Source organism: Carassius gibelio, chromosome A7 (genome assembly GCF_023724105.1).
Source record: "Carassius gibelio isolate Cgi1373 ecotype wild population from Czech Republic chromosome A7, carGib1.2-hapl.c, whole genome shotgun sequence".
Taxonomy (NCBI): Eukaryota; Metazoa; Chordata; class Actinopteri; order Cypriniformes; family Cyprinidae; genus Carassius; species Carassius gibelio.
This window is the reverse complement of record NC_068377.1, coordinates 1,417,293-1,434,235: the sequence shown is the minus strand read 5'-3', so window position 1 is coordinate 1,434,235 and position 16,943 is coordinate 1,417,293. Positions and strand designations below refer to the sequence as shown.

Below are 16,943 nucleotides of genomic sequence, written 5' to 3'. Positions count from 1 at the left end.
TCAGTTTAAATTAACTCCAGTTCAAAGTTGTATGTCCTCTGCTTGTGGATTATGAAGTGGATGAAACGTGGAATGTTAACATTTTTTTTTTTTTCTTGGCTGGTCAGGCCATGCTTTAATATTAATATTATAATTGCAGTTCTATTCAGAACTTTGGACTGTGAAGGGTCAGTTAGTTTTTTTCCATAGAGAGTTTTTTTCTGACTAACAACCGGGCCACTATCTAAATGAACGTGGAGAGAGCCACAACTGAATTTTCATTGGTCATCGGGACAAACATTGCATGTAGAATCAGCAATAAAATATGAATAATATTACAGAGCACATGGCATCCTGTGAAAGCTCAGGTGAGTCTTGCATCAGGGTTATCAGTCTCAACTTTGGTCAGTAAGTTAGCTGGTTAGAAAGACACGGGAGCTTAGCTTTTGGTCTCAAGTCTACGTTATTCGTGACCCGCTGATGTATTAGCACCGTCTCTGTTGCACACAATCACACACAATATAGACAAATCTAATTTTTAACACCACACATCTCCACTTAAAGGAATACTTTACACACATTTAAATATTTAATTACTTTTAAGTGGTATGTAAAGTGGTAATGAGGCCGATCACCTCATCCTTGTTGCTATGCTGAAGACTTGATTGGATGTTCCTATTGCTTTTTGTCTTCCACCATTGTTAAATTACTCTAGATTCACCAATTCTTGCTTAAATGCAGTCAAACTAGTTTTAACAGAAATTCATATCTGGTCTTGTGTGAAAGGAAAAGGAGTAAGTCTGAGTACATAAACACAATATTGGTGCACAATGACTAAAGCATGAACACCCAAAACACAATCTAATATACTATTTATTACTAATTTACGCACACCACATCAGAATATAGTCGCATTCTTATTATAAACCAATATCTGAGCATATGATGTGTAAAGAATATAGATCATGCATGTGCTTAGTAATCTAGTGTATTTACCCAATAACACAATGCTAAATATTGCTATTTTAACAACCCTATCAATGAACAACATCACAACAGCCTCTAATCTGGCTTTGAATAGACTGATCTTGACAGCCCGTACCCAACTATTCAGTTGACCGACTGAGACTGGAAAATGGCCTTTGCAAGAAGAGCTCCAAACATTCTGGAAGTGGACCACATCGAGGTGTTTCGCAACTCAAGAATCGACGAAGGAATCCTCTCAGCCTTCTGCACATACTTCGTGTTCAATCTTGCATATCCAAGACATCTGAAGAACACTCTGATGTTTCTCCAAAGGTACATTGCGACATGTATATCGAAAACACACAGAACGTGTTTTACTTCCTGACGATGATGATGGAAATGCTGAGGAAGTCGATGAAGGTTTTGATCAGCCTAGGACACACACGGTCACTGAAAATCCTCCATGTATCGATGAGCTGTTAAATAATTTCAAAGGAAACCTTTTCAAGTTCATTCTGAAATGTAGAGAGAAAAATCACCTACCGTTGTCAGTTCAAGAAGAAATTGTTGATGTTCATTTCTTACTCTGTTTTTTTAAGGAGAACTATGACATAATTATTACGCTTTTATAGCTTACCACCTGCTGAAAAGTGGATTTAATGTGTCACAAAGTCCGGAATTGAAAAGGGTTATACAGTCCAATGATTTTTTTTTTTGATGAGGCCTCAAAAGCTATTCGATGATAAAAGACCATTGTGAATCCAAGCTTATGAGCTATGTGGAGGTTTTTACTTAAAAACATCTTTAAGATAAAGTTTTCATTTGTACATGTATTAGCCAACCATAATGTAAAAAAAAAATAATAACACCTCGACTGTCCACCACGGTTGCCTCTATCAACCTGTAGGCTCAATTGTGTGTGGAGGAGTCGGGCCCGAATTGGCGCGAAAATTCACAAAATGTGACATCATGTGCGTTCTCGTCTACTTGGGCTTACAACCGTATGGCACGCCAGCCATTATATTAAGCAGCGGCAATAGTGTTTTCAGATGGACTCTGTGCATGGAAAGAAGCAACCAGCCTCCGGCAGCACAATTCAGACACCCACGGACACTTCTCGTAATAAAAAAAAACACGTATCTTGTATCGGAGGCACGTTACAACTCTATATTACACTGGCTGAGGCTGCCAAATATGGACAGGATTCCGGTAAGAGAATCAGGGTTGGAGAAAAGATTCTTCACAAAGATGCTTTTTATTTAACAGTCTTTGGGTTGTCATCTGCACTAGTCATTCTTTGGCACTGACATCTGTATTAATGGTCTAAAAGAATAATAAAGAAATAGAATTACAACCATATTCTGATAATCATTTACACACTAACATGAAAATCAAACATATGCAAATAAACACTGATTAGACACTCAAGTCTGCATCATTAACATTAACAGCAGCCTAATCTATGCAAATAAACATGACATAGTTGTGCAATGGTGCGATATTAATGTAAACACAAGTCTGACGCAGAATAATAATACATCTGATGCTAATACAGATGTAGAGATAAACTCTACTCAGACAAACTCTGGTTCCTAGGACAGGCTTTCGTACGTATCTAGTGTGGCAAAAAGAGAGAGCAACCGGCGTCGGGCAAAGTCAAGAGTCAAGATCGGAGCAGCAATAGATTATTGGTGGGAGCTCCGGACAGCGCTGGGTATAAAAACAGATCCCGAGTAGTATTTGTACTCAGAGCCGATCAGCCCTATACGCTCACTACGCAAGCTGCGTAGGGCCCCGCAAATTACTCAAGGCCCCGCCTCCTCCTCGTGTCATAGCGCGTCACGTCACCGTCAATTAATAGGCTTGTTCGACTTCATGCAGTTTTGCGCAAACCGATCGTCGGCTGACTTGAAGCAGTGCATGCCGGTTAGAAATTTTGTCCGACTTGATACAGCGCTGACTCCACGTGACTGTGACGTGTGCCATCAAAGTACCACGAGAGCGATTCGAGAGTAGCCGGAGAACTCAGCCAGCGCAGCTTCTGAAGAGCGGCTGCACAGGTTCTGATGACGACACAACTGATCCACGATTGGCTGGATTCACTGATGACACCGATGACGTGCGTTTCAAGTTTATTGCGAGTCCGCTTCAGTTTCAGAAATTCTCATATGGACTTTTAAAACAGTTCAATACGTTTTTATGTCGTCTTCATCTTATAAATCATATTTATTAAATATTGTTTTACTGTATTTACTTTATTGTTAATATAAAGTTTGTGTATGTTTATTTTGCATGACTTTCTTTTTTATACAGACCTTTTACAGTATTCAGCAGCATAACCTATTCAAATGAGCATTTTTAAGAACTAAAATGTTAATCTAAAAAGCTTACAATCTATTGTGGTCATAAATGTATGCTCCTATACAAATGATACATAATACATTATGTTCCTCCATTTGTTTGGTTTCTTCATATTCTCTAGTTTATTTAGCTGTGTTTATACTTCACCTGCATGTGGTTAGCAAACTGCTAACAACTTGCTGTAACTTCAACTTAACAACTTGACAACATTCTGTTCACTTTCAAATAGTTGGTCTAAATCACAATATAAATCCAACAGAATTGTGCTTTTCTGTATATGAAAATCAGTGGTGTTATGTTTAAAATGTTAAAAAGCTCAGCAGGAGGGCACTGTGAATCTTGTTGCTGAAACCTTCTTAAAAAACACATACCCACCAGGGAATTTTTTTATAGGTTACTTTTTATCATTTTGTATTAGCAGAAACACCCATGTCATACTGATAAAGTATATATTCAATATGTTATCTTGTTTTGGAAGGCACCCTTCCAAAACACCACTTTTTTTTCTTTTTCTTTTTTTCTTTTTCCAAAACACCACTTATACACACATTTAAACGCGATCAAGTAAGCAATCACCACGTGATCTGCCATGACTGACGTAATTGCAGCAAACTACGGGAGCCACAACGTGTCCGGCTTCATATCTCCGTTTGCAGCTCCTCCCCACCTGCACGCGGCTACTCTCGCCGATCGGTTGCATCCAGCCGCAGCCGATGTCGAACACACCTAATGTTTACAACATCCATGACAAAATGAGGCGAAACTATCCTTCTGGTCACGAAAAGAGAAAAAAAAAAAAAAAAAAAAAAAACCATAAAAGTGAACTGCGGGAACAACAATCAGGTAAACTTGTCTTCTCTCCTCTCTAAGTTTGAGGTCCGCAAAGTAAAGTTTATGTGCATTTCTGTTGTGTTTTTTCGGTCTTGCTAACCTAGCTGGGCAGGCAGGCAGTGCATCTCTTGCATCACTTTGTGCCTGACAAAAGTGAGAGTAAAATACAATTATTTATTACGTTTGTTTTCGCTAAACGACAAAGTGCAACGGTGTTTGTTTACTGCAGCTCGGAAAATATAACCGCGTCGCGTGTGTTATCATGCGTTCATATGCGCATGCACGAATAGAAATGCGCATTTTTCAAGCAGAAATATATGTGGAGACCAGACAGACTGTACAATATATGGGCGTGAATGATGGCACTCCTCATCAAAAGTGCACATTATACATAGCCTACATACTTTTAAAACAAGACACTGATTATCTAGTCTCAGTCGATGTGTAGTTAAAAAAACTCTATAGGCCTACAACTGCACTGCACTAATTATGCAAAATGGAAAGCAATGTATTGATAATTTGACAGTGATTGACTTGATTTATAGGCTATATTGAATTTAAAATGTTGATTAGCTGGACATACTGGTCAATGTGTGGATGCACATCCCTCAGTTAATAATAACCATAAATCAAGAATTGCTTCACCATATATATATATATATATATATATATATATATATATATATATATATATATATATATATATATATATATATATATAAAAAAAAAAAAAAAAAAAAAAAAAAACCTTTAACATGCTATGGCAAGCCATTTAAGCTTTTATTCATTCACAGTTTATGCATTTTTGATATCAAGCATTACATTTTTTTACTATTTGCAATGTGAATTCTTGATTATTTTTACTAATAGTTAGTCAATAATAGCTAATACTAATAATATTAATACTAATAGCTAATAGTAATACTTAGTTACATTTTTATCTACCAATGTCTATTTTTGATATCAGGAATTACATGTTAACTTGTACAAAAGTTCATTCTTGATATCAAATAAATAATAATAAAGTAAATGACTGTTTAACTAACTATGTGATATTCTTCTCAGTTTCTTCTAGACAGTCCAAATAGACTGGTGTTGCCCATACTGATGCCGAAAATGCCCAGGCTGTAGAGAGAACCTAAGTTAATCCCAAAATTATAAAATAGTTATAATTTATTATTTTCTTCTTATTTATGTTTACGTTAATATTCACTTACTTAATAATATTCATTTGTTATCTTAATATTCTATAGGAAATACTCTATTCAATAAATATTGTTTATTTGAACCTCATTCTGTTCTATATTGTTGTTCTATATTGTCGACTGTTTTGTTTAAAGGAGGGAGGATTATATTGGGATCACTGAAGTGTCAGGTGTGACTGAGTGGCAATGGCAAATGGTTTACATAGCTCACGGCGTCACGGGTCAGTTAGAGGTCTCCTTAGCAGAATTTTGCTTAGGGTCCCAGGGAGGTCAGGATCGGTACTGAGTAGGAGTGTTAATCAGAGGAGAAGAGGAAACAGGTGCGGGAAGCCAAGCGCAAAGAGTAGCGCAATGAGGAGCAGCTGAAGGAGATTAACGAGAGAAGAAAGATTAGTGCAAAGTAGGAGAAGAGAAGAAAAAGCGTCAGAGAGGGGAGGGGAAAAAGGGGAAAGGGAACCAGGATCATGACATTATGATCATTTGGAGTATTTGACTGCCTGAATTTACATCTTAAAGCATGTTTGATCTAAATACATCTACACCTATAAATGAATGGAAGAATGAATGAATGAAGGTCATATCTTGATAGATTTGAACTCATTCAAGAGCTTAAGCTGGCATTTTGACTTTATGACCCATGTAAGACCACATTTTGTCAATGAGAGAAAACTAAAATCAAGAATATTATGAACAATGTATTTTGAGCTCTGAATGTGATGTTAGACTATGTAATATAAGACGGCCTTGCTCTCAGTTGTTGAAGCTCTAAGACTGGCAAGACCAGAATCCAAATCTTGGAGAGGTGATGTGTCCAAGTCTCAACATCTAACTACTGGGGTGCCTCAGGGCTCGGTTCTTGGTCCACTAATCTTCTCTGTCTACATGGCATCAATAGGTTCTGTCATTCAGAAACATGGCTTTTCATATCACTGCTATGCTGATGACACTCAACTCTACCTCTCATTCCATCCTGATGATCCGACGGTAGCTATTCGCATCTCAGCTTGTCTAACAGACATTTCTTCCTGGTTGATGGATCATCACCTTCAACTCAACCTTGCCAAGACAGAACTGCTTGTGATTCCATCACAATTTCACCATCAAGTTAGGCACATCAACCATAACTCTTTCAAAAACAGCTAGAAGTCTTGGAGTTATGATTGATGATCAGCTGACTTTCTCAGAACACATTGCTAAAACTGTCCGATCCTGCAGATTTGCTTTATTCAACATCAAGAAGATCAAGCCCTTTCTTTGGGAACATGCTGCACAACTCCTTGTTCAAGCTCTAGTTCTGTCCGGGCTGGACTATTGTAATGCCCTCTTGGCAGGTCTTCCAGCCAGTTCTATCAAACCTTTACAATTAATCCAGAACGCGGCAGCAAAAGTATGTGTGTGTGTGTGTGTGAAAAGATCTCTAACACTAGCTTGCTCTATTCTTTTTTGTATCTGTTTTCTTAAATTATTTAAAATCCCATGCTACGTGTACTGTGTTAACCTAACTGAGACTTGTTATAGCACTTATATATCATTGCTCTTTTTGTTGTTTTTGATTGCTTCCACTGTCCTCATCTGTAATTCACTTTGGATAAAGCGTCTGATAAATGAATAAATGTAAATGTAATGTAAATGTAATATTTAACTTAATATACATATATAATAATGTAAGAATCCCCAATAATGGGGCAAATATATGGTTTTCAGATCAACCCCCGACTGGGCCAATATCTTTAGGAAATGGTGAAGAAGGCAACATAAATGTTGATTTTGGTCATTCAGTCTGGTTCAGGCTCTGGTTCAACAGTGTTGACGTTTTTGTACAAAGTAAATTATTGCCTTTCATGATTGTTGATTATACAACATTATCACAGTTAGATCTTGGGTAAAATCCAATTTACTGCTCAATAGACAACAGGTACTCATGAACCACTATTACAAAACAATAAAAATAAACAAACAACATATATATATATATAATTACTTATTTTTTATTACAATCAATCATCATTGTAACCCTATTTCCTAACAAAATACATTAATAACCACAATAATGTATAATCACAAATGTCAAAAATGAGCAATTTTTGACTAGTTTTTATTTTTTTTTTTATTTTTTTTTTGTGATTTCAGCCAGCAGGAGCTAAATCAATGATTTCACTTGCTCATGAAAGACTGACATCTGTCATCTTTACTTTACAAAAGCACCTGGATCAAAAGTGCATATATCCACACAACTGACCAAAAGAAGCTGTGAATGTGCTCCAAAACGCTTCAGCGTTGGGTTGAACTTTCATCATGACGGCATCTAAAGCAGATTCCTGATTGATTGTTATTCACATGGCACTGAACAACTCTCCTCACAGACTAATCTGGAGACATCACAGCTAACTGTGCTGGCAGAAAAACACTGGTAACAAATGGAGGGAGACAAATACATGGACTAAGATATGTATATATATATAGAGAGAGAGAGAGAGAGCAGGTTCTAACAGATAGTGTTGGTTTTTAGATCTTAATAGAACTGAACTGCATTTTGGTGAGTTTGACTCTTAACCTTAGGGTTTGTGGGTTCGAGTCTTGGGCCAGCAATACCACGACTGAGGTGTCCTTAAATATTGATGGGGTGGCGATAAGGGGGCAGGAATTTTTGAGGGGTGGCAACATATGGCAGACGTATATATACTGAATTTAGTCAGTTAACACAATTTGATGATGAATAGTAGATGTACACACTACGAAAAGGCACAGGCTGCGATATTCAAACTTAATCTCATGCAATCAACGTCTTGCATTTGAAACAGTTCATATAAGGCCTGAGTGACCATTACCCCATAAGCACCACCACACTCACTAATGCATACAGTGTGCATCAACATAATTGAGAGCATTATGAATAAGTGTTAGCAACATGTCAATTTATTATAAGAAACACAAGACTTTAACAGCCAATGACATTTCCAGCTGGGGAGACTCAACTGATTTTCTGTTGTTTAGTGTTAATCACCTTCTAACTCAACCAGTCAAGAGCTACATTTGACTTAGATGTTATATGAATATGGTCCCTGAAGCATAGGTTTTATTAGCCAACAATAATAATAATAATAATAAAACATTAGTTATGTGCCTAAAACACATACAGTGCATTCAATGAATGAGAAGTTTGAGGTGTAAACTGATTGAACTGTATTTGATGTAAAAGTTTATTGTTTTGTTTGTGTTAACTTAAAAATATACGTAAACCTTTTACCCTAATGTCGCTTTGAGTAAGAAAACAATTATATTCGAGCTGTGTGTTATCGCACATGATACTTGCAGATTGAAAACCCAAAGATCCAGGGACCTTATTAAACCATTCACACCGTGAGTTTTCCACACAACTCCCAAAAGCTCTTAGACCGAAAAGTAGGTGGCTCTTAAAAGAGCCTTTGTGTGTGGAGCTGCAGCGGAGCTCTACTTGGAGCTGGTGTACTTGGTGACGGCCTTGGTGCCCTCGGACACGGCGTGTTTGGCCAGCTCCCCGGGCAGCAGCAGACGCACGGCGGTCTGGATCTCTCGGGAAGTGATGGTGGAGCGCTTGTTGTAGTGAGCGAGACGAGACGACTCACCGGCGATGCGCTCGAAGATGTCGTTGACGAAAGAGTTCATGATGCCCATCGCCTTCGAAGAGATCCCGGTGTCGGGATGAACCTGCTTCAGCACTTTGTACACGTAGATGGCGTAGCTCTCCTTCCTGGACTTTCTGCGCTTCTTTCCTCCTTTCGCGGCGCTCTTAGTGACGGCCTTCTTGGAGCCTTTCTTCGGTGCGGACTTCGCTGGTTCAGGCATGATGCTGCTGGAGATCAAAACCTCACGAGACAATGATGAGGGAGAGCGGGACAGAGGAATTTATTGAATGGTCTATGCTAAATACTAGAGAGACGGGGACGTTTCTGAGGGCGTATTTTCATTTTCAAACCCCAAAAACTCGTGTTTAATTGGACAACTCGAAGAATAACGGCTGGAAGCTGAGCCAATCACATGCGGCTAGATTATAACTCCGCCCAGCGCCCCATGTGTCAGACACCCCACCGACTCAATTTCCTTTGTTTCAATTCGCCCTTTTTTATTTTATTCTGTACAGTGTAATGAGTCTCAAATATTACACAGGATCCATATCAAACTTTAATTCATAAAACATAGAATCCATCGAGAAAATTAAACATTTAAGATAGGACACTTTATGTTCCTCTGTTCCGCCAATTTCACTTTTGGGTTTGACTACCTTTGCACTTAAATGTTTTCTTTCGACTCGGAAGCAACTATTCAAAAAAAAAAAAAAAAAAAAAAGCCAAACAAACGGAAACGTTTTCAATAACATAATTATACGAGCTCTGATTTTAGGAGTAAGAGTTTGCGTTTAAAATAATCTAAATGCCCATCATCTCAGAATACCGCCATAAAACTTGCTCTACATTTTATTAACTAGTCAACTCAAAACCGTATTTTTTACTTTGCACTTTTAACGAGAACACCAAAATAAGTGGGTTAGTAACAGAACTGTCATGTTCATTAATGCTTTTTTTTTTTTTCAAATTATTATTATTATTATTTTAGACTTAAACTAAAACACTACTTGAACTTCATCTCTTTAACCGAGAGTGTGGGTGGCTCTTAAAAGAGCCGTTGGGTTTGTGGTTTCGTCTTTTATTTATCCTCCGAAGCCGTACAAGGTGCGTCCCTGTCGTTTGAGCGCGTACACAACGTCCATGGCGGTGACGGTCTTTCTCTTGGCGTGCTCGGTGTAGGTGACGGCGTCGCGGATCACGTTCTCCAGGAACACCTTCAGCACACCGCGGGTCTCCTCGTAGATCAGACCGGAGATGCGCTTGACTCCGCCGCGGCGAGCTAGACGACGAATGGCGGGTTTGGTGATTCCCTGGATGTTATCGCGAAGCACTTTACGGTGACGCTTAGCGCCTCCTTTTCCGAGTCCTTTACCACCTTTGCCTCTACCAGACATGATGATGAATTTTCTTGTTTCAGTCGAACGACGAAAACGAATAAGAGACGAGTGCTGCAGGGAGGACTTTTACATCTGCTTACAGGACCTGACTGAAACCAGCGCGCGTCACATGACGCTCCCCTCTTCGCTAGTTAGAGCAGGAAACAATGAGGTTTAATCCAAACCCTGAACTAACGATGTCTGCCCTGTGTTTCATACTAAAATCCATGTTTTAAAGCATTTATAAGATTATCTGAATCATGTAAAAAAAAAAATATATATTTTTTGAGGTTTCGGCTTCAGGAGACCTTTGGGCCAAACAGGTCTTGTCGACCAAACCATATAAACAAAAATACACAAGTACTTATATGGCTTTGCTTCACTTGATTGACAAGGTTACTCTTGAACTTCAAGAATCAATAATTTACTTGCATTTTTTAGACCTGCAAAAAGCTTTTGATACAGTCAATCATTACATTTTATTGGAAAGTTGTACAAATAAGGTTTTCACAATTCTACATATAAAAGGTTGAAGAATTGCATTTTAAATACAAGTTGTTACTCCAGCAAAGCAAGTCTAAGCTGTGGGGTTGCTCAGGGCTACATACTTGGACCATTGCTATTTCGTATTTATGTAAATGACTTGTTGAATTTATAAATTATTTTTACTCCAGTAATGTTTGCTTACAACACAAACATCGTTCTCTCTCACTTTTAATTTGATTAAGAATGCACATGTTGGTGTAATTGTTTATGCTAACTGGTGTAAATTAAACAAATTAGGTTAAATTTTATTTATTTGTTATTTTTAATGGTATACAATTATTCCCCTAGGATTTATCAAAAGTTACTATTGAGTCTACTGAGGTGACTCAGATTTCAACCACTTAATTCTTGGGAGGTTTTGTTGATGAGTTGGAGGGAACAAGTCGATTACGTCAGCAGCAAAATACATAAATCTACAGAATGGGGAGAGTTAGGCATCTTGTTACTAGTGTCTTCTTACACTTTACTATAGTTTAATTTATCAGTGTCTTTCAAATTGCAATATAGCTGCTACTCTTCAAAAAAAAAAAAAAAAAAAAAAACATTTTCTTTTTTAGGATTGCATCCCGATCAAATATACAGGTGCTGGTCATATAATTAGATTATCATCAAAAAGTTGATTTCACTAATTACATTCAAAAAGGGAAACTTGTATATTCCTTCATTACACATTTCTGGTAACAGCAAAACATTTTTTTTTTTTTAATGGTTTCAGTTTTACATTTGGTTTATGAGTAGATTTATAATTATGCATAATTAACTATTATTACTATATTAAGTACATGTAACAACTACACCTTAAAATAAACAGTTACCAGTATTTTTACTTTGTTACTGTACTTCAGTCCATTTTCAGGTATATGTACCTTTCCATAGTACTGTGCAACTTTTACCTTATTACATTTCAAAGCATAACATCTTACTTTTTGCTATTTTATGTTTAATTATTACATATTGTTTCTATTATATCATGATGTGATGTTCATGAAAAACGAAGAGATTCACCAATCATCGATTTCCATGAAACTGATTCAGTGAAACAGTCAAGAGTGTCTCCAATTAATAAAGAAGTCACTAAATTAGTCCTACCTGCACCAAAATGAGCCAATAACCAAGAGTAAAACAATCTCCAGAGCCAGGAAATCTGAAGCGGTAACATAAGTAAATCTCTAAGTAATAATGCCAGACTGAACTCTAACTCCAATCCTCTCAGAGCCTTCTCTCCTTCACCATTAATTGCACGGACTACATCTTTTTTGGAAGAATTCTATAGATTTTTAAAGAGTATCACAAGCATGATCAAAGGGATCATAATCATAATTTATTATACAAAGATCTTAGACAGATGACAGGCCATAATAATAGTGGGCATTTACACTCAAGTCCTGAAGGTCAATGGCCTTAAAATAGCACTGTATAGCATATAAAAGAACTCAATAGGTAGTAGAGACTCCTTTTGCCTGAATTACTGCAGCAATGCGGCGTGGCATGGAGTCGATCAGTCTGTGGCACTGCTCAGGTGTTATGAGAGCCCAGGTTGCTCTGATAGTGGCCTTCAGGTCTTCTGCATTTTTGGGTCTGGTATACCACATCTTCCTCTTCACAATAACCCATAGATTTTCTATGGGGTTAAGGTCAGGCGGGTTTGCTGGCCAATTAAGAACAGGGATAGCATGGACCTTAAACCAGGTACTGGTAGCTTTGGCACTGTGTGTAGGTGCCAAGTCCTGTAGGAAAATGAAATGAAGTGCTCTAAAACTTCCTGGTATATGGCTGTGTTGACCTTTGTCCTCAGAAAACACAGTGGACCAACACCAGCAGATGACATGGCACCCCAAACCATCACTGACTGTGGAAACTTTACACTGGACCTCAAGCAACGTGGATTGTGTGCGTCTCCTCTCTTCCTCCAGTTTCTGGGACCCTGATCTCCAAAGGAAATGCAAAATTTATTTTCATCAGACAACATAACTTTGAACCTCTCAGCCACAGTACAGTCCTTTTTGTCTTTAGATGCTTCTGACGCTGTCTGTTGTTAAAGAGTGTCTTGACACAAGGAATGCGAAGCTGAAAACCTTGTCTTGCATACGTCTGTGTGTAGTGGTTCTTGAAGCACTGACTCCAGCTGCAGTCCACTCTTTGTGAATCCCCCCCCCCCATTTTTGAATGGATTTTGTTTCACAATCCTCTCCAGGGTGGGGTTATCCCTATTGCTTGTACTAGGTGTGGGCGGATCGATCTAAATATCGATAGTAACACTGGTATTGGTATCGGATCGATACAATTGTAATTGAATTGATATATTAATTCAAATATCTCTCATCTACGTTCATTATACTTTGCTTGTGTCTTCTACCTCTACAATCCTGAGCAAACGCTGCTTTCACATCCTGGCCCACTTTGTTACTCCTCCCCCTCCTGCTGCTCTGCTGTGAGTCATTGTTGTGTCTTCACGAGACTCACTGACACAACACGCCGAGGAGCATCGGACAGAGGGAGTGAAACTGAAAGCACATTCAGAAGGGGGGCTCAGGGAATGTAATTGCATAGGTATATTTGTTCTTTGTTTGTTCTTCAGTAATAATTGTGTGCACTTTATTTCATTTTTTTTTATTCTTATATATATATATATATATTTTTTAAGGCTGTAAAGAATTCATTCTACAGTGCCTAATAACTAATAATTTTGTGGACTTCAATACATTAATAAAAAATATTGCCTAAATAATTGATCATTGATTCACCTCAGAAATAATGACATAGACCTGCTGCACTCCCCTACACAAAAGCTTTTTTTTTTTTTTTAATAAAAAGTATCGTATTGGTATTGGTATCAGCGATACTGACCCTATATGTATTTGGTATCGGATCAAATTTTGCAGTATCGCCCACCACTACCTTCTACACTTTTTTCTACCACACCTTTTCCTTCCCTTCTCCTCTCTATTAATGTGCTAGGACACAGAGCTCTGTGAACAGCCAGCCTCTTCTGCAATGACCTTTTGTGTCTTGTCCTCCTTGTGCAAGGTGTCAGTGGTCGTCTTTTGGAGAACTGTCAGGTCAGCAGTCTTCCCCATGATTGTGTCGCCTACAGAACTAGACTGAGAGACAATTTAAAGGCTTTGCAGGTGTTTTGAGTTAATTATCTGATTAGAGTGTGACACCAGGTGTCTTCAATATTGAACCTTTTCACAATTGTCTAACGTTCTGAGATACTGAATTTTAGATTTTTCTTAGATGTAAGTTATAATCATCGATATTAAAATAAATGAATATTTGAAATATATCAGTCTGTGTGCAATGAATGAATACAATATACGAGTTTCACTTTTTGAATGGAATTAGTGAAAAAAATTAACTTTTTGATGATATTATAATTATATGAACAGTGCCTGTATGTTTCATCTGCTTCACCATTTCATAAACTTCAGGTTCTTACTATCTATGATACTTTTCAAATATGTGTATTTATGTTTAGTATAATATATATATATACATTCAAGTTAAGGGTAACATAACCACAGCAGTTCAGAATGTATTTTAAAGTAAATTCACATTCCATTTTCTAGATTTCGTCCTTGTGATTTTTGTAGAACTGTTTAAAACACATAACATCTAAATCAAGGAAGATTTGTCTTATTCTTTTCAAATTTTAAGACATTTACTCATGTGTTACATCAATCGTTCTAATGGAAACGGTCTCAATGAGAGTGTTGTAGGTGGCTCTTAAAAGAGCCTTTGGGGTGTTTGTCAGCGGCGGGTTTAAGCGCGCTCTCCGCGGATGCGGCGGGCCAGCTGGATGTCTTTGGGCATGATGGTGACTCTCTTGGCGTGGATGGCGCACAGGTTGGTGTCCTCGAACAGACCGACCAGATAAGCCTCGCTGGACTCCTGCAGGGCCATGACAGCGGAGCTCTGGAAGCGCAGGTCCGTCTTGAAATCCTGAGCGATCTCTCGCACCAGACGCTGGAAAGGCAGTTTGCGGATCAGCAGCTCGGTGGACTTCTGATAGCGGCGGATCTCTCGGAGAGCCACGGTACCGGGCCTGTAACGGTGGGGCTTCTTGACGCCGCCGGTGGCTGGGGCGCTCTTCCGGGCGGCTTTAGTAGCGAGCTGCTTCCTCGGGGCTTTACCACCGGTGGATTTACGAGCGGTCTGCTTGGTTCTTGCCATCGCTGTAGTCTTATCACTGTAGAATACGAGTGTAACCGTGTATCCAACACAGCTGCTTTTAAAGCATTTTAGGATGGCGTCATGGTCCAGAAGCTTGTGATTGGCTGATGTGTGGCGCCTGTACAGGACTGCTAGCCAATGAGTGCGCATCTCCCGTTTTCAAACGGGAAACTGTTTGTTTCCCGCTCAAAATGCTTTGTTCAGTTTATTAATTTATTACGGATCAAACAAATACTCTACACTACATGTACAGTTAGTCATTTTATACACGCTTTTATTCAAAGAGGTTTACAAAAGCGATTCTTCTTAAAGAGGATACCAAATTTTAGGCTTTGGTCAAATAAGTACACAGTAGAAAGAAAGGGAATAAATAAAGAAAAAGGCACAAGTAAATATATCGTAATATAAATGTCCTTCTTAAATAAAGAACACGGTCAAATACAGTAGCATTATTGCAGGAAGGTAAGACAATATAGCAGTGAGCTCCGCCTTGTATGTGACAAAAACACATCTCTACTTTTGTACTCTTTAGCCCATTGTTTCCCATGTCTCTAACACCATATCTCATGGTTGATAAATACTTTGTCTCATTACTCAAATAATTTTCCTCAACAAGCAGGTGATGGTGACATCTCCTTGTACTCAGACCCAGCAGGCCTAACATGCGAACACTCACATAACATTTCATAATATCAGAGCAATATATAACTTAATATATGGCACAACTGCTTTCTACACTTGCATATGCAACACAAACTTGCTGATCTCAGTTTACATATTATTTTCTATCTTTCTGTGTGTGCGTGTACATTTGTAATAAGCGCAAAATTGTTTTTGCTTGCCCTCAGACAAATAATACCATTATAAAATCAAATTGAGTGGCTTTACGGTTTGTGACTAACGGTTATTAAAAGCTAAACTTTTAAGCTGTTGTAAGTTCACATAGTGTTGTAATAAATGTGACTTATTTTTTGGTTACATACATTTGTCATTTAAGAGCAAATTGTACAACTAGAAAAGTGCTCTCTCGGAGATGAAATGGGTGGCTCTTAAAAGAGCCTTTTTGTTTGAGAAACCGAGTAGAATGGGTCTACTTGGCTTTGGCGGGTTTCTCGGTCTTCTTGGGCAGCAGCACGGCCTGGATGTTGGGCAGCACGCCGCCCTGAGCGATGGTCACTCGACCCAGGAGTTTGTTGAGCTCCTCGTCATTGCGCACCGCCAGCTGCAGGTGACGGGGAATGATGCGGGTCTTCTTGTTGTCTCTCGCGGCGTTTCCAGCCAACTCCAGGATCTCAGCGGTCAGATACTCGAGCACAGCCGCCAGATAGACGGGAGCTCCGGCACCGACGCGCTCGGCGTAGTTTCCTTTACGGAGAAGTCTGTGAACACGACCGACGGGGAACTGCAGCCCTGCTCTGGAGGAGCGAGTCTTGGCCTTGGCTCTCGCTTTTCCGCCGGTTTTGCCTCTTCCGCTCATTGTTAAGAGAACGATATTTCTACGTTAGAAATGTAGACAATGATAACATGAACCCCGCTCTGCTGTATTTACAAGAGCGTGCGAGTCGCTCATTGGTTTAAAGTCTGTAAGATTTCAAACCAATCACTGAACTTCCCTCCAACACCGCCCTCCAAAGCCACGCCTCCACAGCCGGCGCGCAGATTATGCAGCTTCAAGAAACAACACGATAGAAAACATTCAGGAACTTGTGAAGGAGTTAGATTTAAAATTAATTGTCAAGGCAAATCCCTAATTGAAAAAAGAGGAATGTTCTCCCCTCACCAAAGCGGATTTTGTAATGGGCGCAAAACAATGGACCCAATTATTTGTCTAGAAAATGAAATCAGGAAACCTCAAGTTAGCAAAGAAGCTGGTTTGGTTATACTATTGAAAAAAAAAATTG

At 38.7% G+C, this 16,943-nt stretch overlaps 4 protein-coding genes across 4 annotated transcripts; all 4 read right to left on the bottom strand.

The window, feature by feature from the left end:
- Positions 1 to 8,236: 8,236 nt before the first annotated feature.
- Positions 8,237 to 9,403, bottom strand: LOC128017648 (histone H2B-like). Its single transcript, XM_052603094.1, has one exon. The coding sequence runs from the start codon at positions 9,165 to 9,167 to the stop codon at positions 8,793 to 8,795; it is 375 nt and encodes a 124-aa protein (XP_052459054.1). The 5' UTR covers positions 9,168 to 9,403; the 3' UTR covers positions 8,237 to 8,792.
- A 602-nt stretch (positions 9,404 to 10,005) lies between these two features.
- LOC128017659 (histone H4) lies at positions 10,006 to 10,387 on the bottom strand. Its single transcript, XM_052603104.1, has one exon. The coding sequence runs from the start codon at positions 10,339 to 10,341 to the stop codon at positions 10,030 to 10,032; it is 312 nt and encodes a 103-aa protein (XP_052459064.1). The 5' UTR covers positions 10,342 to 10,387; the 3' UTR covers positions 10,006 to 10,029.
- A 4,203-nt stretch (positions 10,388 to 14,590) lies between these two features.
- On the bottom strand, positions 14,591 to 15,066 carry LOC128017621 (histone H3-like). The gene has a single exon (XM_052603067.1). It carries the CDS (start codon positions 15,040 to 15,042, stop codon positions 14,632 to 14,634), a length of 411 nt encoding a protein of 136 aa, XP_052459027.1. The 5' UTR covers positions 15,043 to 15,066; the 3' UTR covers positions 14,591 to 14,631.
- A 1,017-nt stretch (positions 15,067 to 16,083) lies between these two features.
- Positions 16,084 to 16,534, bottom strand: LOC128017634 (histone H2A-like). The gene has a single exon (XM_052603080.1). It carries the CDS (start codon positions 16,517 to 16,519, stop codon positions 16,133 to 16,135), a length of 387 nt encoding a protein of 128 aa, XP_052459040.1. The 5' UTR covers positions 16,520 to 16,534; the 3' UTR covers positions 16,084 to 16,132.
- Positions 16,535 to 16,943: the final 409 nt, after the last annotated feature.

Coding starts and splice junctions, on each gene's coding strand:
- LOC128017634 (XM_052603080.1), bottom strand. CDS start 16,519: ATGAGCGGAAGAGGCAAAACCGGCGGAAAAGCGAGAGCCAAGGCCAAG.
- LOC128017621 (XM_052603067.1), bottom strand. CDS start 15,042: ATGGCAAGAACCAAGCAGACCGCTCGTAAATCCACCGGTGGTAAAGCC.
- LOC128017648 (XM_052603094.1), bottom strand. CDS start 9,167: ATGCCTGAACCAGCGAAGTCCGCACCGAAGAAAGGCTCCAAGAAGGCC.
- LOC128017659 (XM_052603104.1), bottom strand. CDS start 10,341: ATGTCTGGTAGAGGCAAAGGTGGTAAAGGACTCGGAAAAGGAGGCGCT.